Here is a 21736-nt window from a genome sequence, read left to right as displayed (position 1 = left end):
GTTGTTGGTTGCATGTCCCACTCATAACATGGATGTGACTGAACAAATGCAGAATTTATGAATGGTCTTAAGCTGAAGATGGAGCAACTTATTGACACATCTGTCGGTGGCTCAACAAATTTCAAAAAAGCCACGAAGATCAAGAAGATCGTTTATGCTATCGCGAAAAATGAACACTTGGGACGAGGTTAAGAAGATCGAAACACGGGTGCATCGATTAAGAATCTTGAAATTCAAATGAGTCAAATCGCACAACAAATGGCAAATCCTCAACAACCTGGTGCTCTACCCAGTGCCATGGTTACAAATCCTAAAGATCATAATAATGTGAGTGCTATAACCACCAGAAGTGGTAAAACAAAAGAGGTTGAAGAGGAAAGTGCCGAAGAAGAAGAACCATTGCTTGAAGTCGATTTGGAAATAAAAGAAAATAAGGTAGAAGTTGAGGATGCGGTTGTACCAGAACCAGTTATGAAAGAGAGGGTTATTGAGCAAAAACCGGTTGTTAAACTTCCTTTCCCCACAAGAAATAAGAAGAAGGGGCAGCATGAGAAGATTTTTGAAAAATTCTTGGAGATGTTTAAGAAGCTTGAGTTAAACATCCCATTCCTGGAGGCATTAGAGAAAATGCATACATATGCCAAATTCATGAAAGACGTCATCTCCAAAAAATAACCGTAGATCGTGACCTGATTATTCTAACCGAAACTTATAGTGTTATTTTACAGGGTATGAAGATTCCGATGAAAAAGAAGGATGGAGGTTTTGTGACTATTCATTGCGCCATTGGGGATAGGTCATTTAAGAAAGCCCTTATTGATTTGGGAGCAAGCGTGAGTCTTATGCCAATGTCCATTTACAAGAGATTGGGGATAGGTAAAGTGCAAGATACAAGAATGACACTCCAATTTGCTGATCATTCTATGGAGACCATACGGGATAGTAGAAGATATGCTTGTAAATATTGACAAGTTCGTGTTCCCGGTAAATTTTGTCATTTTAGAGATGTTGGAAGATGAAGAAATTCTGATAATTTTTGGGAGACCTTTCTTAGAGACCAAAAAATGCTTGATAGACATAGAATAAGGCACGATGACTCTGAAGGTTTATGATGAAGAGCTAAAAATTGATGTGCAAAACACTATGATATACAAGGATGATGTTGCCACTAGTCAACACATTGAGTGATTGATCAAATATGTGGGAATGAAAATTCCTTAAAAACACAACAATTACCTTTGGAAAGAGTGTTGAGTTTATCAATTTTTGAACCAAAGGAAGCGGTTGATGAAAAAAAGGTGGAAGTGGTAGCCATGATGGAAGCAATAATGACCCATAAAAGTTCTCAACAAAACCGATGGGAAGATCTTAGGCAACCCTTGGTGGAGGAAAAGAAAGATGAACCAAAAAAGGGGGCTGAATTGAAACAACTATCGGAGAAACTAAAATATGTCTTCCTAGACACCGAAAGTAGGTGCTCGGCTATCATAAGTTCTCGCCTTGAAACTCTTCAAGAGAATAAGCTTGTGGAAATATTGAATAAGCATAAAAGTTCTATGGGATGGTCTATTGAAGATTTAAAAGGACGTAGTACTACAGTTTGCATGCATAAAATACTCATGGAAGATGATCATAAACCGGTAGGCCAACCCCAAAGGAGGCTAAATCCCGCGATGAAGGAAGTGGTCAGAAAAGAAGTGGTGAAACTATTAGATGCATGTATGATCTACCCCATATTTGATAGTACTTGGATGAGTCATGTTCATGTGGTACCAAAGAAGGGAGGAACTACAGTGATAAATAATGAGAAAAACGAGTTGATCCCTACAAGGACAGTTACAGGGTGGAGAGTGTGTATGAATTACAGAAGATTAAATTTGGCGACAAGAAAGGATCACTTCCTGTTACCTTTCATCGACCAAATGTTGGAAAGGCTAGCAGGACATGACTACTATTGTTTCCTCGACAGTTACTCGGGGTATAATCATATTGTTGTTGCACTAGAAGACCAAGAGAAGACCGCATTTACATACCTGTTTAGTATTTTTGCCAACAGAAGGATGCCATTCGGGTTATGCAATGCTCCTGCCACATTTCAAAGATGCGTGCAAGCTATCTTCGATGATATGCTTGAAAAGTATATGGAGGTTTTCATGGACGACTTCTCGGTTTTTGGTAAGTCTTTAGATAACTGTTTGACTAACCTTGCTCGTATTTTAGAAAGATGCCAACAGACAAATTTGATTCTCAATTGGGAGAAGTGTCACTTCATGGTGCGTGAAGGTATAGTCTTGGGTCAGAAAATTTTCCACAAATGAATAGAAGTAGCCTAAGCTAAGGTCGAAGTTATATCAAAGTTACCTCCACCAATGAATGAAAAAGGTATCCAAAGTTTCTTAGGACATGCGGGATTTTATCGTAGGTTCATAAGAGATTTCTCTAAAATAGCAAAACTCTTAACTACTCTTTTGGTTAAGGATAAGGTTTTTACTTTTGATAATGAGTGTGTCATAGCATTTGAAACAATAAAGAAAAAATTAGTTTCGGCACCAATTGTTATAGCCTCGGATTGGTCTCTACTCTACTGTTTGATATCATGTGTGATGCAAGTGATACTGTGTCATACCCCAAAATTTTCCCACCCTATTTCATTTTCAATGACTCAAGGCTCAAGGGTTTACTCAAGGTTTTCTCCTAATCAAGGAACTCCTAAACTAGGGTTTTGCATTCTCCTAAGAAAAGTGATGAATCAAGGTTTCCAATGGATTTCATATGGATCATTATGTCTCAAAATATCTCCATGTCAAAAGTCAAGCTCCAATTCCAAGGATTGCTCATTCAATGGCTAAGATGATCCACAATCGCCTAGTTTGACCTAAAAGTCAACTATGGTCAAAGTATATTCAAAACTCCTGATTTTTGGTTAACATCAATATTATGAAGTATCATTCATCATTTGATAAAATGTTGATCATGATTCATCAAGGAAAAGCTTCAAAATTAAAGGTGTTTCTATATTGGCTGTATTTTGTGATAAAACATTCCTGGTGTATGTATGTGGAATTATGCAGGATCGTATGTTTGAACCAGTAAAACTTTTAAAATGGATGTCAATGCTTGATGTATTGACATTGGAATCTGAAAGAAGTAGCTGTCATCTTTTAGTTGTGAGGTTTCCCTTTTTGTCTTAGGACTCTTTAGGAAACTATATATTGTGTGATGTTTGGTTTGTGCTATAATTGATTGAATCACAACGTATGTGATCATCCTGACGATGTGGAAATTAGGTTTACATGGGTAACCCTAATTTATGTATGAAAGGCCCATGGCCCAAGTTCTTCTGCCAGATGACTATATATCGACTGCTAATCCTTCTTTCAGCGGCAGAGTTTTTGAGCATGAAAGATTAGTAAACTCTCTGTGTTTCCATCGTGTGTATTTCTTGTGATTCAAACAATTATCATGTTGATAATTATTGGGGAGTAGTTTATCCGTAACTTGTGGATTATGAAGAATTGTTGTTCTTTTTTTGTTTCTTGTGATCCACGTGATTATCTTTGATGGTTGCGTTGGAATTAGTTTGTGTTTTAGTTGTGTCACTCTAAGCTTTTAAGCACGAGTGTGTGTCTCTTGTTTGAAGCTTTTAAGCAGATCAAGGTGTGTTTTTGAAGAGTGTCTTCTATCTGTAATTGTTTATTGTGTATGTGTTATCACTGTTGTGATTGAGGGGGAGTGGAATGGAGATATTCCATATCTAGGTAGAACCTAGGTATAAGGGTCATTGGGTAGTGATTAAGTGAGGAGTTGTAAACTGGGAGTTTAGCTCTAAATTGATACTGCTAATAGTGGACTTCATCCCTGGCTTGGTAGCCCCAGAGTAGGTTGTTTGAACTGAACTGGGTAAACAATTATGTGTGTTCTTTACTCTTTTATAATGTTCATTATTATTATCTGTGTTGCGTAATTATGGATGTCATAACATCCAGTTTGACATCGAGCGTGTGTTACTAGAATTTTCAATTGGCATCAGAGCAGGCACCCTGCCTGTTTACATCTGGGTGAGGTCTAGGGATAACAAAATTCTGGTACTATGAACAAGAATAAAGAGGACACTGCATAATCTGTCACATCACTAACGAGTACTTGTGAATCTGATGATGATCCAGTGAAGATGAATTAACCTTTGATGAGATTGCAACCTCCTACAAAGAGCTATATGCCAAAAGTATTGAAGTATATAAGCAAGCGGAGAAGCAAAAGAGGCTCATAAAGGAGTTGGAAACTGAAAATAAAGAACATATTGCAACCATAGAGCCACTCAATGATAAGATCAGCATGCTAAACTCCAAGATGGATCAAATGTCAAAATTTGTCAGAATGTTAAATTCTGGAACTGACTCCCTGGAAGAGATACTGCAAATTGGACAGAGATCAGGAGACATGTCTGGAATAGGATTTGTGGGAAGATCAGAATCCATCTTAGGTATCAAAAGTCCAAACCTGAAGTTCACATTCCAGGTCGGATGTCTAGACCAATGTTACAACATCATAAGGAAAGAAGCATAAATCATGGTAGGAGGAAATTTAATCAATGTAGATGTCATCACTGTGGAAGATTTGGTCACAAAAAACCTTTTTATTTTAGACTGTATGGCTATCCCAATCAGTGACCTCAAAAGAAAATCAAGCAAAGCGTCTCAGTCAAGAAACAACAATGGGTTCCTAAAGGCATTGCCTTAATGGCTCACACTCCCCTGCGAGTATTATAAGAAAAAGACTGGTAATTTGATAGCGGCTGCTCAAAACACATGACATGTACAAGAAATCTGTTAATAGATGTCAATCCTCATTCCTCTAACTATGTCACGTTTGGTGATGGAGGAAAAGGAGAAATCCAAGGGATTGGAACTCTAGAATATCCTAAAGGTCCAAATCTGAACAATGTTCTTCTAGTAAAAGGACTGACTGTGATTCTAATTAGCATAAGTCAACTGTGTGACCAAGGCTTCAATGTAAGATTCACCAAGAATGAATGCATTGTCACAAATGAAGACCATGTGGAAGTCATGAGGGGCTCTAGGTATAAAGAAAACTGCTACTTATGGGAACCTAGTATCTTAAATTGTTCCTCTAAAACCTCCATGACCAAGGAAGAGATCGAGGAAAATCTACAAGAAAGGTCAGTTAAAAATATAGCTGGAAATTTGAGAGAATCAGATAAAGAAGCATCTGAGGAATGAAGGCCAGAGAACTTTCTACTATTCTCGCTGAAAACTATCTAAGGAATGAGAGTCTATATGCAAGAATGTTAGGGGATAGAAGTACTTACACTCTCCTTCAAGAAGAAAACATAAGCCTTCGGTCAAACATTGATGCTCTGAAAGAGGAATTGTTGAACAAATCTCACAACAAGGTTGGAGAAGTAAGAAATCAGACTTACTTGATGGAACAGATGATGCCTAATCAAAGGATGCAACATAAAAGGAAACATCAAGAAAGGAGTAAATATTTTCCATATAAGAGATGCTATCAATGTGGCAAGACAGGTCACTTAAAGTCCACATGTCCTGAAGCTCATGCTCTTACCAGAAGAATGATATATCAACAAAGAAATCCCTTAAAAGTTGAACCATATCTCCTCGAGCTAAGTGATGAAACTGAGCATTCAAATTTAAATACAAAGAGTTCAGGAAGAAAATAAATAGAGTAAAAAGGAGAAGATCGTATCAAACTTCTAAAACTTGGTATGAAAGAAAAGCTGGAAATGGATACGAATAAGAGATATTCAAAACCTTCTTTGTAAAAATTGAAGGAGAAAAATAGATGTTGTCTGAATACAATGTCACTCAGAATGTCATGACATTGTACTATGAGAGGGGTACTAATGTGTCAAAGAAGATCACCTAACTCATCAAAACCAAGCACATGAACACAACATGTCTCTCTCCCAAGAACCTTGCTGCTAACAAGATTTTTATCATGAAGCATGAAACTTCTAAGGTACCAAGTGGAGACATCCTTCCCGAAAATCTAAGAACTCTTCATATTGAAGTCCTGAAGAATAAATTAGGTATTTACTCCTGTGAAGTGTTATAGCAATTACAGTTTCTAGGGAACTATTTTTTTGAACAAAGAAAATAACTCAAATTTAATGATTGGTCAAAATTTAAATTCCCTCCTCCAAGTACAACCCTTTCCCTTATTCCCTCATTCCCACTTCGTTGGTCTCTTACACTTCTCTCATCTCTCGTCCGACAACAAAAATAACCAGACACTCAGATCGTCTCCAACATCTTCCTCAATCTCTCAACAATCTAATCCTCAGTCTTCATAAAAAATATCCATTTCTGCTGCTCATGAACAAGACGCTTACAATGCTCCCATTAACCCTAGTGAGATTCTTGAAGTCACTCCTCTGCAGATGGTAACCCCTTTCGATCTCGTGACAAAACGACCCAGAACAATGCATGCACGAAGAACCAAAGAGACTGCAAGAAGACCTAGGAATCCCAACTATGGTCAAACTTCTCAATCATTTGTTCCTTCCTCTAAGGAAGAGCCAACCAAAGAAGGCTCAAGGTCTAATCACATAGCTATTGTCAAAATAGTTACTGAAATCCTAAATGAGGACAATATTTCATCCAAAATCCCTGGTCCTGAGAATCCTGTGCTTCCTAAGTCAAATTTCATTGGGCATGTTAGTGACACCGCTGACATTTATGACCCAACAAATGATGAAATTATTGAGAATGTGCATGTGAGTGACAAGAAAAGAAATGATGTTAGTATTGATAACATTAAAATTCCTGATGGTGCTGAACACAACGAAGAAATCCCCAGCAATGTTTCTACTAACACGTGTGTAAATCACACTAAAAAGGGCCAAACTGAAGAAAAAGAACCAAAGAAAATTCAGACTGACAAAGTAATCAACCCTGATGATCTCTATGATGATGACCTGGTTTCTTTCATCAATCCAAGCATAGCTAGAAGGATAATGAGGAGGAAAGGAAAATAAGTTGTAACTGAGGTCTCTCTGAAAAAGAAGGCAGTGGCTAAGTCCATTTCTGTTGGACCAAAGAAGGCATGGAGCAAAGTGGTGCCTAAGAAGAGAAAGGCCAGAAGCAGTTCTGAGAATGAGTCAGATTCTGATGTTACTGCGGATGTCAATGACATTCACCTAAGAAGAAGGTCTCTACTAGCAAGCTGGCTGCTAGTGTTCCTGAAGTACCTATTAATAACATTTCCTTTCACTATCCCTACAGTGTACTCAGATGGAAATTTATCTATCAGAAAAGACTGGCCTTAGAGAGAGAACTTGCTCGGAATGCTCTTGAGTATGATGAGATTATGAATCTTATTCATGAGGCTGGACTAATGAAGACTGTGACTCATCTCTCCAAGTGTTATGAAGTCTTGGTGAAGGAGTTCATTGTGAATCTTCATGAAAATTGTGGCAATAAGGAAATTGAGGAGTATTTAAAAGTGTTTGTTAGAGGAAAATGTATTAAATTCTCGCCCACTGTGATCAACAAATTTCTGGAAAGGTCCAATCAAGCTCAGCCAGAGCTGGAAGTGTCTGATAATCGAATGTGCAAAGAGATTACTGCTGGTCAGGTGAAGACACGGCCTGTCAAAGGGAAGATGATTGTGAGCAAACTAAGGAACTAAGGTCCACATTTATTTTGCTTAGGTATCCTCGGAACAAAGGGACTTTGACTATTTCAGAATCATAATAATAAAAAGGCAATAGGAAATAAGGAAACAAAAAGAGGTTACCCTAAAGGTGTGTGTGTGTGTCACAATCAGGTGACTCAATTCAGTTATATTTATCTTATAATTTAGGCAAACTATATCTATTAGCAGGCTTGCACTCCCTAGGATTATTAACCACGCAGTTAAAATAAAAGCTGAATTAAAAGTTCCTACGCTATTACAATAAACACCTGTAGGGCAGAAAAATAAAGGCAGGAATTAAAAGGCAGAAATATAAAACCCTAAACTATTACATGGCTTTGGGGCAGATACAAATAAAAACCTTTGCACATGAGTCAGATTCTGATGTTGTTGCGGATGTCAATGACATTCACCTAAGAAGTTCTGAGAATGAGTCAGATTCTGATGTTGCTGCGGATGTCAATGACATTCACCTAAGAAGGAGGTCTCTACTAGCAAGCTGGATGCTAGTGTTCCTGAAGTACCTATTGATAACATTTCCTTTCACTATCCCTACAGTGTACTCAGATGGAAATTTGTCTATCAGAAAAGACTAGCCTTAGAGAGAGAACTTGCTCAGAATGCTCTTGAGTATGATGAGATTATGAATCTTATTCATGAGGCTGGACTAATGAAGACTGTGACTCATCTCTCCAAGTGTTATGAAGTCCTGGTGAAGGAGTTCATTGTGAATCTTCATGAAAACTGTGGCAATAAGGAAACTGAGGAGTATTTAAAAGTATTTGTTAGAGGAAAATGTATTAAATTCTCGCCCACTGTGATCAACAAATTTCTGGAAAGGTCCAATCAAGCTCAGCCAGGGCTGGAAGTGTCTGATAATCGAATATGCACAGAGATTACTGCTGGTCAGGTGAAGACACGGCCTGTCAAAGGGAATGTGACTGTGAGCAAACTAATGAACTAAGGTCAACATTTATTTTGCTTAGGTATCCTCGGAACCAAGGGACTTTGACTATTTCAGAATCATAATAATAAAAAGGCAACAGGCAATAAGGAAATAAAAAGAGATTACCTTAAAGGTGTGTGTGTGTGTCACAAACAGATTCAGTTAATTTATCTTATAATTTAGGCAAACTAATTTTATTAGCAGGCTTGCACTCCCTAGTATTATTAACCACGCAGTTAAAATAAAAGCAGAATTAAAAGTTCCTACGTTACAATAAACACCTATAGGACAGAAAAATAAAGGCAGGAATTATATTACATGACTGTAGTGGTGTTAGATGATGATATATGATGCATTTTGAAAAAGTCAAATAAGTTGAATTTTTTTGTGAAGTGTCTATGCTTTAGATAAATGAATATAAAATGATATCATATATTTATATTATTCATATATAGATGTCAAATGCTATCATATAATATAAAAATGTTTTAAAAATCCTCAAGATTTGTTGGTGGATAGTTCGTTTAGATAAACAATTAAAAATGATGAATTATGACATGGAATAGTCTTTAAAATACGAAACTTGTTTGAACAGGAACTAGTGAAAAATCTAAGTCAACGGACTTAACCTTGCTAGGTTCCTTTTAGCAATACTCTTCCTTTAATTCACACTCTACCAAATAAATAGCAACGCCTCCTTAGCTATATGAATAAGTCTAACTCAATTATATTGTATATAAACATTCGTTCATGCATGTGTTTCGGAATTTCAGCAAGAAACTTTTATGTAAGAGATTCTTAATGGAGAGAACAGTTCAAAGGGGTCGGAGACATGTTCCTTCATATGAACTCCGGGTTCTTCATCTTCTTGAAACAATAACTATGATGGATATACACCAGAATCACCACACCCCCTCAGTAGAGTCTTCATCAACATCATCTCCATTTTATAGAGATTTTTACTCAAATACAACTATTTTGAAACAAAAATATAAACATAACACACTTTGAAAAATATAAATAAACTAACTGCCGAAGATCCGGAGAAATTGTTCTACCCTCAAACTTCCTTTCCCGTTTCACTCTACTGTGCTCATTGCAATTATAAAACAGGACCAAGTTCATGTTTGAACCACTTAATCATATATATTCATATAAAAATAAAGAAACAGAAATGTTGTAGTTGTACCACGCAAGCATAGCAGTCTTGTTGGTAATATTTCACACAACACAACATCTTAGTAGATGTTGAAAACTAATTGACAATATTCATTGCTAGAGTTTCAAAAACAAATGCTCAGCATGTTGTCACCCATAGGTGACCAGAAGCATTGATACAGAATGTGGCCACCTAAGCCACACAAGAACAAAAGACAATAAGCGCATATCAATAGTTTTGATTTGACGAGCACATTTGAATAAGTTTTGGTTGGAAATAAAGGAATTTGACCGATAACGTCCTTTTCAACTGTCCACCATTCTGAGCTTCCGAAGACCTGAACAAATCATCTGTTTCCAGTCAGACACAAGCTAAAAAATAATGCTACATTCTAATCCTTGAGTTGTAGAGTTTTAAAATTAAGGTTGCATGAAATGAGGCAAAATTTCAAAAAACCATCAAGTATATTGAGAGATAGTTTGATTAAATACAAAACTAAATAGTAAAGATATTAAACTTAATCATTCATCATGTAAATTTTCTATAGCTATAGGAGACCACCAAACCATGTAAAACATTCAATCATTCATAAAAAAGTATTAAAAGACATGAATAGAGTTTAAAAAAAAAAAACAAATCATTCAAAGATTAAGATATTACATTAATACCTTGGTTAGTCTTTTTTAATGGTACAAGAAAAGACCTCAACCGAATCATCAAAATGGTGCATAACATGGGCCTGGAAAATGGTTGGGGAAGCATCTTGTTTTTTTGCCATAAAGGTAATATAATAGATTCTAGGGGTACCATGGGTTGACTTGACAACATCAACAAAAACAAATCCTGGATCCTAGATGAATAAGAAAATTAGAATATTAATAATAATAATAATAAAATTGATGAATGAGTTTTGGAATGGTTTGAAACCTGTTTATTTTTCTTGTAAGAGTTAAACTTTTCCAAAGCAATTTTACAATATTCATTGAGACTAGAGCGAATTGGTCCGTCTATGTCAATGGGCCAGAAACCACCAAAGTAGCCTCGTGGAGGGCCAACAGTAAGATCATATATCTGTTATAGAGATGTGAATGACAAAACTAATCATTAAAATTATTATGAGAAACAATAAAATTAATGATTAAAATTATTAACCAAAAATAAACATCTAAGTTAAAGAGAGAGATACATACAGTTTGGTTTCGAGTGATTCTGTCATATTCAGCCTCGCCAATTCTGATTTTATCATATTCAGCCTTGGCAATTCCGCTTTGCATTCGTTTTCTTCTAAAAGACGCCGTACCAGCCACAAATTGTGTTTTTCTATCAGCTTTTTTTCTAGAGTTTCTATCCGATTTCGGCGGCGGGCCTCCTTTAACAGCATCCACAAGATCACCTTCAACATGGTTCCGTTCCGATTTCAGCGGCGGGCCTCCTTTAACAGCATCCACAAGATCACCTTCAACATGGTTCCGTTCCGATTTCAGCGGCGGGCCTCCTTTAACAGCATCCACAAGATCACCTTCAACATGGTTCCGTTCCGATTTCAGCGGCGGGCCTCCTTTAACAGCATCCACAAGATCACCTTCAACATGGTTCCGTTCCGATTTCAGCGGCGGGCCTCCTTTAACAGCATCCACAAGATCACCTTCAACATGGTTCCGTTCCGATTTCAGCGGCGGGCCTCCTTTAACAGCATCCACAAGATCACCTTCAACATGGTTCCGTTCCGATTTCAGCGGCGTGTCTCTTTTAACAGTATCCACAATATCACCTTCAACATGGTTCCGTTTCGATTTCAGCTGCGCGCCTCTTTTAAAAGGTTTCAGCCCCGCGCCTCTTTTAAAAGGTTTCAGCCGCGCGCCTCTTTTAAAAGGCTCCACAAGATCACCTTCAACATGGTTCTGTTTCGATTTCGGCTGCGCGCCTCCTTTAACAGCATCCACAAGATCACCTTCAACATGGTTCCGTTTCGATTTCGGCTGCGCGCCTCTTTCAACGGCATCCACAAGATCACCTTCAACATGGTTCCGTTTCGATTTCAGCCGCCTACCTCTTTCAACAGTGCTTCCCGGCAACAAAACCCTAACCCTATCCATCGATATCAAAGAATCACAATTCACGGCTCTTACGAGTACTATTCTTATATATAATCAGTCACCCGGCCCATAACATAATAAACCCTATAAACTGGTCCGGCCCATATTCTTTTAAATCTAAATCTCAAATAATAACATTTATTTATCTCAAACCAATTGTTTTTAACGCATTTCTTACCTTATTAAAAATCCCGCTTGAATAAAATTGAATATAAATACAACTTTTAAAATAACAAATAAAATAGAACTAGTTCGGAGGTTAAATATATATTACTCCCGTTCATATAGATGAGATTCAGTTTATCCCTTTAAAAATTTTATTTTGGATTAACTTTGAAATCTGAAAATGTTATGTCTTTTACCCACTATGGGGACTCAAAAATTACAGGGGGTAATCCATTTTTTTAAAGGGGGTAAACTGAATTTCGCCTATATGACAGGGTGTAACATATATTTAACCCTAAGTTCAATTAACAAAAAATGATTACAAAAAATTTTCCCACATGAATTAAATTGGATATATACATATTTAGAATTTTAAATCGATCAGTAAAATCGGCATGGGCAGAGAGCTTGGCGGACATTGAACTAGGATTGACCCCCGAAGACCCTCAAACTAGAAGACCGCCTTCCTAGTCGGTTGACTTATATCCTCCAGCTCACCAAGATCCCCTTACCCAAGCCGACCGAGACGGTTACGTGTATACAAAAGGTATGATTCCGTTAAGGGAGTTATGATCCCTTAAATAGGTGACGACGTAGGTTACAAATTTTGGCTATTAATGGAGGGAATCCAAGGTTGGCTCCATCAATGCTCTCACTCGAAGACTACAAATAGAGCTTCTGGGTGAGAGATAAGCAAGACATTTCTCATTTTTGAGCTTGCATCTATTGTACTGCTCAAATCCCTAAAACCAACACCTACAAACTCCTGTGTGACCTCACTGGAATCTTCTTTTGGGAGGTAGTTCAAAAGTGTTATGCAGGAATAAAATATAAATACAACTTTTTAACTAACAAATAAAAGAGGTCTAAATTTATACATGCTTGTCTATTGGATACATTTCTCAAAGAGATGATTTCTATCAAATGAATACTACAAAAGCTGACTGCCCATTGAAGATGCATCTATCTAATAGTCACACAATCTAACAAGAAAAATAAAAGAAATACATTATTTCCTTGCATGTAGATGTCGCTCCCGGAATTTTCATCCAGGTACAAACGCAAAAGTGGTGCAAGAAATAGAGTCTCAATCCGTGTATATTTATCCCAAGAGAGGAAAAGAGAACACTGAGTAAACCTGGGAGAAAGGATAAGCAAGGTCATCGCAAAGCAAAGAAACGTGTAAGGGAGTCAGTTACGCAATGGGAAAGTGTTAGTGTAACACCTGATCTGCTGTCGCGCGCGGATAAAAAACGAGTGATTTTTAAAACTATAGTTTAGCGACAATGACTTGAGTATCGTATCGCAAGGATTCTTGTATTATTATTAACTAATTAAAAATCGAATTTGGGGTTTATGGTTTTAGAATCAATTTATAAAACAGAGTAAATTAAGTGATTATCAAAATAAGCTAAATGGCTAATCCTACTGATTCGGGTTCTGACTTATCATCGGTTATAATAACACCAATCCCTAAACGGCTTCGATCCTATTCGATTATGAGATTAATCAGACAAGCGCTTATCAAAATCATGCGAGTTATGTTTCTGTTTACCGAATTAAGCAAACGGTTAAGAATATGACGAGTTAACGAATTAAGCAAACGATAACACGCAATTAAATTTAAGAACATGCATACAATCGAATTTAATCAATTTTATCCTATAAAAAACAATCGAATTAAGCAAACAATTGTAATCAAATTAAGCAAATGATTTCATAAAAAAGAATTGAATAGAAATCGAATTTAAATTAGTATTAGAATAACCTCAAAGCAATGGAACTCATAAGCAGCAGGATTTGCCTTCGGGAATTAGTTCTTCATTTTAATCATGAAAGCAAAAGTAAAATTTGTGGCAAAAAAAGGTCTCCATTATTCTAGCGGCTGCCAACCCTTATAAAACAAAATAAGGTTTTCTTCTCTACTAACTCAAACTGGGTCAAAAACAAAACCCAAACCCATAAAATACTAACCCAAAAACAAATTATTCTAATGACTGGAACTTCAACGAAATTCTGAGGACTATACATTTTGAATTTGCCTTTGACTCCAAAATGAAAGATGTAGCTCTTTCTCTTAGCTTTCCAGCAATTATTAGAACACGTCGATCCGATTCCCAGAGCTCCGGTTATGATCATTTTAGTGCAGACTGCTAATGCTGAAAATAAAGTGCGAAAATCAAATTAAACCAAAAATAAACTAAATTAGAAAAACAAATATAAAAATAAGCAAAACAAATAATAGGAATGCATAAATATAAACATAAAGGAATGTGTATCAAAATGCACTGATTAACACCCCAATTCTACCATCGGTAATCAATCAATTAATCAGAGTATAAGAATTAAAACATAAGAATGGGAGGTCACATTTCCTTCGCAAAACAACAAAACATGCTAAAGTTAAACAAGTTGATATATAACACTTATATACCGATGAACCAAAGTAAACTTCATAGATATAAACTTCACATTTTAATACACAGCGGAAAATCTTCGTATTCATGTTATCAAAATATTTTACATCCAATCATAACAACAATACGTTCATCCCTTCCCGAGTGTTACATATCAGAGCATGACCCAACTCGACGTATGCAACAGAAGATTAACATCTTCCAAGTCACTTCTAAAGTGCACTAATCTTCTTAACCTGCGCGTCCTCAAACAATGTCAAATAAATCAAAGAATCAAGAGTAATAAACCAAAGAATCGTGAATCAACAAGTTTTGAAAACCAAAAACAAATGTATGACTCAATACAAAAATGTATGAACAAAATATTTACTTACCACTATCGTACAACGACAATATGTAAGTGAAATGAATCCTAAGTACAAAAATCATGCAAAACATTCTAACACAATACAAGCTCACTTCATAAATCACACCTAGCAAAATTCATCAAGGGGTGAGGAACACACAAAAGTGAAGAACTTTTAACACTCATCCAACAATATTGCAAACAAATGATTAAATTATGCATTCATCTAAAAATCATATTGAAGATACAAAAGCAAGAATCATAAAGTTCATCTAAAAATTATGCATTCACCTAATAGTTGGTCTTTTTCTATACTTTTTAAAGTTCCTAGGATTATCCATACTATATAGAAGTAGGTAATCTTTGTTTATATTGGACATACGAGTCATCGAAGGGTCATCGTATGGTCGTTGAAGGCAACAAGTAGAGGTACCCTTAGCAATTTCGAAGGGACGATCGTCACTTTTTCGTAGGCAACAATCGAAGGTCATCGAGGGACTTAGTGACGATTTTATATCGAGGGACTTGGTGACGATTTTATATCGAGGGACCTTTGCTAATGGGTACCTCTACATTTCGAGGGACACGACCTTTTAATTTTTTGTAAGGCAACCAAGAGGGATACCTTAGAGACGAGTGCGTGCAAGTGTGTTAGATTCGATTATTTAATCTTGATTAGAGTTAGTTAGCGTTCAATTGATTAGTCTTGCCATACAATCCTAATTACTAGCAGTTGGTTTCAAGTGTAGTACCTCACAATAAACAAGAAAGTGTTAGAAAAATAACATGAAAAAATATGGACAAAAATTGGTTAAAAGAGAAATTATATTAAAAAAAGAAACTATTTTTTTTGTATTTTTAATGTGAAAAATAAATTTTAATTCTAATATTTTTTGGGTTTTTTATTAATCTATCGTATAAGAAGAGTCTACCTTTTCTTGATCATTGGGATTGTCCACATCAGCTGTTGTCTCCACAATATTCCACGTATTCTATTCTTCGATCCATAACTTCCAACCCTTCTACCTTCCATTCCATGCCCTCCCCTTCCACATTCCAAAACGATTTTATCATTACTATATTCCACGTATTATATTCTTCAATCCATAATTTCCAACTCTTCTACCTTCCATTCCATGTCCTCCCCTTCCACGTTCCAAAACGGTTTTATCATTACTATATATAACCGATCATACTTTCACATTCTCTATCATGTTAATCAAACCTAATCTTGAAAATTTTGGTTTATACTATTTTTGCAATTCCAGTCGTTCCCACGACTATTCATGAACAGACCGGTATTTATCATTTGTTCCTTTCTTTTCTTTCTTTTCTTGATAGAAAATATCTTTCATGTTATTTGCAGGTTGAATTTGTAGTGTATCATTCTGAAGTATCAATTGGCGTCACTCCATAGTATATGGTTCGTTTTTTACATGGGGTATTTCCAATCCCTATTTTCTATTCTTTTACTAACAATTTAAATATTGTCCTAATCCATGTGTTTTGGATTTTTTCTGGTGCAGACAGTAGCGAACATCGTCTATACGATTCGTTTGAAATAAATATTCTTCTTTGACTGCCCTGAAAGTTTGAGAAGTAGAAATCAAGTTGGCTGGTGTCAATTTACAATGGAGAATCGGCTTGAAATTACTGGGTTATACTTGCGCAAGTTTTGTCGAAATTGTATATATTATAATATGTAAATAACATGATATTTTATATCAATTCATAGAATGAACTTTAATTTTTTTTATATTTTAATTGCAAATGTTAATAAATAAATCTCATAGATTGATTGATTGATTTTATTTTGAGTGATATTTATATATATATTTTTTTTAACCAAAAGGAAAATATATTAATAAAAGAAGAGGATTACAAGCAAAACAAGACAAGAGGGGGACCGAGCCAAAACCTCTCAAGAACAAAGCCTAAGCCTAGGGGCTCCCGCCTTGTCTAAACGGTAATCTGATAAAATATCACTATGCACAAAATCTAACCAAAGAAAAGATTTGCTCTTATAGCCGATGTTAGCTAGTAAATCCGCACAAAAATTGGCTTCGCGTGACTAATTCTAAACTGAATCGAAATTGTAGATATTATAATAGGTAAATAAGATAATATTTTATATTAATTCATAGAACTAAAGAATATTTTAGTTAGGTCAAATTAAGAAATTAAGTTTATCAATATATATAAAGTTAGTTTTATAAAATATTATTGATATTTATTTATTATAAGGTCGAACAAAACAAAAAATAAAGATATAATATAATAAAATATTACAAATTAAAAATGTATACATAATTTTGAAATCTATAAGAAAATAGAATCAAAGAATAAAGAAAAAAACAGTATTTTTTTAGGTAAATAAAGAGTTTTAAAATAAAAAGACATAAATCATTTGCCTATAAAAGAAATTAAATATCATAATCATCTTTAATTGATTGCAACTTTAATTTTTGATTTAATCTGATTGCAACTTTTGTTTTATTATTTTGATTTTTGATTTAATGTGATTGCAATTTTTAACTTCTTATCCATAATGTGATTGCAATTTGAACGTGATTTTAAAGAATGGTTTGTTGAAATAATAAAGCAGCACGCCTATTTTCTTGATATGAAAATAATTGGTATGTTATTGCAAATTTTAATAAACAAATTTCATTGATTAATTGATTTTATGTTTGAGTGATATTTATATTAAATCTTAGTAATTATAAAAATTATAGATATTATAATATATAAATAACATAATATTGTATATTAATTCATAGAACTAAAGAATATTTTAGTTAGGTCAAATTAAAAAATTAAGTTTATATATATATATATATATATATATATATATATATATATATATAATTTATAAAGTTAGTTTTATAAAATATTATTGATATTTATTTATTGTAAGGTCGAACAAAAAAATAAAGATAGAATATAATAAAATATTTCTCCTTATATTAGCTAGTGAAAAGTTAAAGGGTTTGATTCTCACCTCAAACAATATACTACCAATATTAAACTTTGATTGTTCAACACAAAAGGAATCAAATAACAAAAGTTGTGTACTCTACAATGATGCATGCATGCATGCATTCAAATAATCACATATTTTGACAGCAAATATGTATGGAGCTTACACTATAAAACCAATCACATATTTTTAAGTTTATCTTCGAGCTCATTTTTCTGATTCTCGAGTTCTTCAATCTCTGCTCCCAGCTCCTGAAAAAATACTCTGGCATGTAACTTGACATATTCATTAATTTCTTTTCATATATCTTAATTCGTTTCTATACCTACAACAAGAGAAAATAATCTGATAATGTACCTTCTCGATTTCGCTAACCTCATTGGACTTGGTTACCCGAAAATGAAGTGCTTCTTCTTTCTGAGATCTGCTTGAGAATAAAAACAACAACGACATTTATGGAAGAAAAATGTTAAAAAAATTCATTCAACATTTGCATCGTTTCAATACAAGAAAAAAATTGTTTTGATCTTTTCCTTAATCTTAAGAAACTCATAACCATAATAACTATTTCTGTCACCTGTGATCCGAAATGCGACTTTGAGCTTTTGTGGTAGAATTTGCAAGAGATTCTGATAAAATTTTCATTTTATAAACCTGGAAGTGATTCAATCACCCACCATCACCCACAAAAAGTTTAACATCATGAGCAGGAAATTGAGCATCATTTTATTGTGAATACAAAAATTGTGTACTCTACAATGATGCATGCATGCATTCAAATAATCACATATTTTGACAGCAAATCTGCATGGAGCTTACACTATAAAACCAATTTGAAACCAATCTTTTAACGCAAACACTACCAGCCAGTTAAGTTATTTAGATTCTGGTTGTGTTTCATTCTGGTTGTGTTTCATATATCAATACTAGTATTGTGAACTAAAGATTATGGCATAATGCATGGCAATGTGATGTAATAGCATGCTAAAAGAAGAACTAATATTTTAATTAATATTTTAATTGAATATAAGGGATAAAAGGGTAAAAACCATGATCATATACATTCATTAAGTCTTATTTTGCCACATCATCAAAGCTCAGTCACCAAAGAGGGTAAAAGGGTGTGGTAAATTCAGGATTTATGTTTTATAAGGGGCTTTTAATAAAAAAAAAAACTTCAGGGGGCTCAAACCAAAACTCGCTATATTGGCAGGGGTGTAACACCCCAAATTCTACCCGAAAATATCATGCGTGAAATCAGAGTATTTTAAAAACTATCAACAAGTATTTGGGATATCACATTTACTTCATATTAACAACTCATAAACAGATACATAGCACTTTAATCTCAGATAAGCACAAAACAACTTATAACAGCTCTTAGACAAACCAACTTCATTTTAATATGCAGCGGAATCATAACATTCAGCTTTATAAACAAATCATCTTATTTAATCGGAAACAAATTCAAACACCATAGTACTTCTCAATATCCAATTTGGAACTCAACAACTAAAACATGAACAACATAGAAACAACAATATAGACAACCCCCCCAGTGCTACGTATCAGAGCGACACACCAACTGGATACAATGAACCTACAAACTTCCATAGTTATACTTGAGTACCTGCACATTTCCCATGGTAGGGGAAACATCAGCAGAAGGGGTGAGATATCAAACATTATAAAGGAAAGTATGATAATACATATAGCAAAGATAAAATCATACACAATTCACCACTTCTCAATATAAGCAATTTGCATCACAACAATAATGTTAACTATCAACCATAACAATGTATTCAAGTTTACAAGTATGTCATTCAATCACATAATAACATATACTTCATAATCACAACGTAAATTAATACAACTATCAACAATGGCAAAACATGGTTCATATATTCCACATATATACATATATCATTAATACATATATATATATATATATATATATATATATATATATATATATATATATATATATATATATATATATATATATATATTTGCATTCTCATCATATACGTTTCATTTACATATATCACCAAAATCATGTATCAAACATCACCAAATTTAATTATCACATCTCATGCACACATAACAATCACCTAATCACATAATTACATATATTCAAACATCACATAACTCCAATGTAACTCAATGCAAGACATGTGACTCTATGCATGTGGTACCCAATATGGACCCAAAGTTCCACCGCTTCCGATTCATATAGAATCTAGCCACGCTTCAGATCCGGACAAGACCAAAGCCACCAAATGTAAACATATAGTTTACCGCTTTCCGATTCACTCTAGAATCCAAGCCACGCTTATGTTTCAAAGCAATTTCACCTATGTTTCAAGGCACACTATGATATGAATGTATGTACAATCTCACAAATATATGCAATTAAGATCATCTCTACCATCTTAACTTTCCACATATCACAATAATTCAACTCTATGAATTATCCACCAATTGTACACAACATTCACAACACACACACATCATTCACATATGAGAGGCCAATTAATCAATTACGATTCACACAATCCAATTAACACTAGTAATCATACTATCTCATGTTAATTCTCATTTTTGTCAATTATACATGAACACACATTTTCAACATCAAGCAATTAATCATTAGAATTAATGCTAACCAACTAACCATAAAGAATCAATATCAAAACAACATCATTGGCATGACAATATATATTTCTCAACATACATATTCAAGCCAAAACACAATTACAAACAATTTCTCAAAATACCGTAATTTACCGATAAACCGAATAATTGGTCCAAGTCCAAGTATATTCCAATCACATAGACTTATTGGAATCAATTCAACTAATAATTTAACTATCCAATTAATAATTAAACTATATTAATTTCAATTCAACTATTATATTTCTATTCCATTATTTTCCAATTCTATAACAAAACCCATTATTTCACTATCAATGGTTTACTCACAACAAACATAACAATCTAATACACATAGATTATCAATTGCACACAACTTATCACATTTATATCATCACATTCCAACAAATCATCAAATACCCAAAATTGCAACATAGAAGAACATGGATATCAAAGTATAGAATTAAACCCACTATAACATACTACCATACAACCCTTTAGCATGAAAGAACCCCACCCTTACCTTGGTAAATATTGACTATTTCACCATAACTCTAAGCTTTTCTCCAAAAGAAATCCTTTCTAACATCACTAGGAGACACACCTAAAAACCAGTTCGGGAATCAGCTTATCAGACGAACTTAAAATCCTCAAAATCAAAATCGCTCCGGTCAAAACTTACCTCTATGGGTCAGGAACGTTGTGTCCAAGTACCGCAACGATCCAACGGTTGGATTGAGAGATACGTCCCTTTTGCTAAGGTGACTCAATGCTGAAACTTGCTGCGAAAATGAGGTTTCTTCTAGCTTTTCTCTTCCACCATTGTTCTCTTCCCTTTTGCCTCTTTTCTCTTCTTCCTATCTTTTCCCCCAAATGAAAATAGTAACCTCTAAAACCCTAACCTTCTCTTACTATCTCACTTATGTCAATTGGGCTTAACTCATCAATCCATCCATTGTGTTTCTATCACTTAGGCCCATTTAGTTATATCTCTCTAATAACTCAATTAAGTCAAACAACACAAACACTCACATAATTAAATACTTAAATAATTATTATATCACATAATAACTAAATAAATAAGTTATTATTAAAAACACCAAACAATATAATTACTAATATAATTAATAAAAATATTAATAAAAATCGGGATGTTACAACTCTCCCCCACTTAGAATATTTTCGTCCTCGAAAATACCATCGACACAACCATCTCATCTCCAAAACTACACTTACTCTCCCCAGAATCACACGAACACAAAGGCGTTCCACACCTTCGACCATACAAAGCTTCA

The 21736-nt window shown here is 34.5% G+C and overlaps 2 protein-coding genes across 5 annotated transcripts; one reads left to right on the top strand and one right to left on the bottom strand.

Annotated features, from left to right (window-relative positions):
* Positions 1 to 258: 258 nt before the first annotated feature.
* LOC131619845 (uncharacterized) lies at positions 259 to 968 on the top strand. Its single transcript, XM_058890894.1, has 2 exons — positions 259 to 615; positions 729 to 968. Exons 1-2 carry the CDS (start codon positions 259 to 261, stop codon positions 966 to 968), a joined length of 597 nt encoding a protein of 198 aa, XP_058746877.1.
* An 8779-nt stretch (positions 969 to 9747) lies between these two features.
* On the bottom strand, positions 9748 to 11909 carry LOC131616187 (uncharacterized). 4 transcript variants are annotated; one of them, XM_058887451.1, is made up of 4 exons: positions 10973 to 11909; positions 10710 to 10853; positions 10451 to 10625; positions 9748 to 10132 (listed from the first exon to the last, which is right to left on the bottom strand). In XM_058887451.1, the coding sequence occupies exons 1-4, from the start codon at positions 11876 to 11878 to the stop codon at positions 10011 to 10013; spliced, it is 1347 nt and encodes a 448-aa protein (XP_058743434.1). In that variant the 5' UTR covers positions 11879 to 11909; the 3' UTR covers positions 9748 to 10010. The 4 variants fall into 4 exon arrangements, with proteins under 4 accessions (XP_058743434.1, XP_058743435.1, XP_058743436.1 ...); XM_058887452.1 differs by having other exon boundaries at positions 9748 to 10119; positions 10973 to 11908; XM_058887453.1 differs by having other exon boundaries at positions 9748 to 10119; positions 10451 to 10632; positions 10973 to 11907.
* Positions 11910 to 21736: the final 9827 nt, after the last annotated feature.

Source organism: Vicia villosa, linkage group LG7 (assembly GCF_029867415.1).
Source record: "Vicia villosa cultivar HV-30 ecotype Madison, WI linkage group LG7, Vvil1.0, whole genome shotgun sequence".
Classification (NCBI taxonomy): domain Eukaryota; kingdom Viridiplantae; phylum Streptophyta; class Magnoliopsida; order Fabales; family Fabaceae; genus Vicia; species Vicia villosa.
The sequence above is the reverse complement of the archived record's forward strand: the minus strand, read 5'-3'. Positions and strand labels throughout refer to the sequence as shown.

Bases quoted from the DNA above. Each gene is read 5' to 3' on its own strand.
- LOC131619845 (XM_058890894.1), top strand. From the start codon at position 259: ATGGCAAATCCTCAACAACCTGGTGCTCTACCCAGTGCCATGGTTACA. The intron at 616-728 runs GCATTAGAGAAA...GTTATTTTACAG, and splicing joins TAAACATCCCATTCCTGGAG to GGTATGAAGATTCCGATGAA.
- LOC131616187 (XM_058887451.1), bottom strand. From the start codon at position 11,878: ATGGATAGGGTTAGGGTTTTGTTGCCGGGAAGCACTGTTGAAAGAGGT. The intron at 10,854-10,972 runs GTATGTATCTCT...TCTCTATAACAG, and splicing joins GAATCACTCGAAACCAAACT to ATATATGATCTTACTGTTGG. The intron at 10,133-10,450 runs GTATTAATGTAA...GACTGGAAACAG, and splicing joins ATTAAAAAAGACTAACCAAG to ATGATTTGTTCAGGTCTTCG.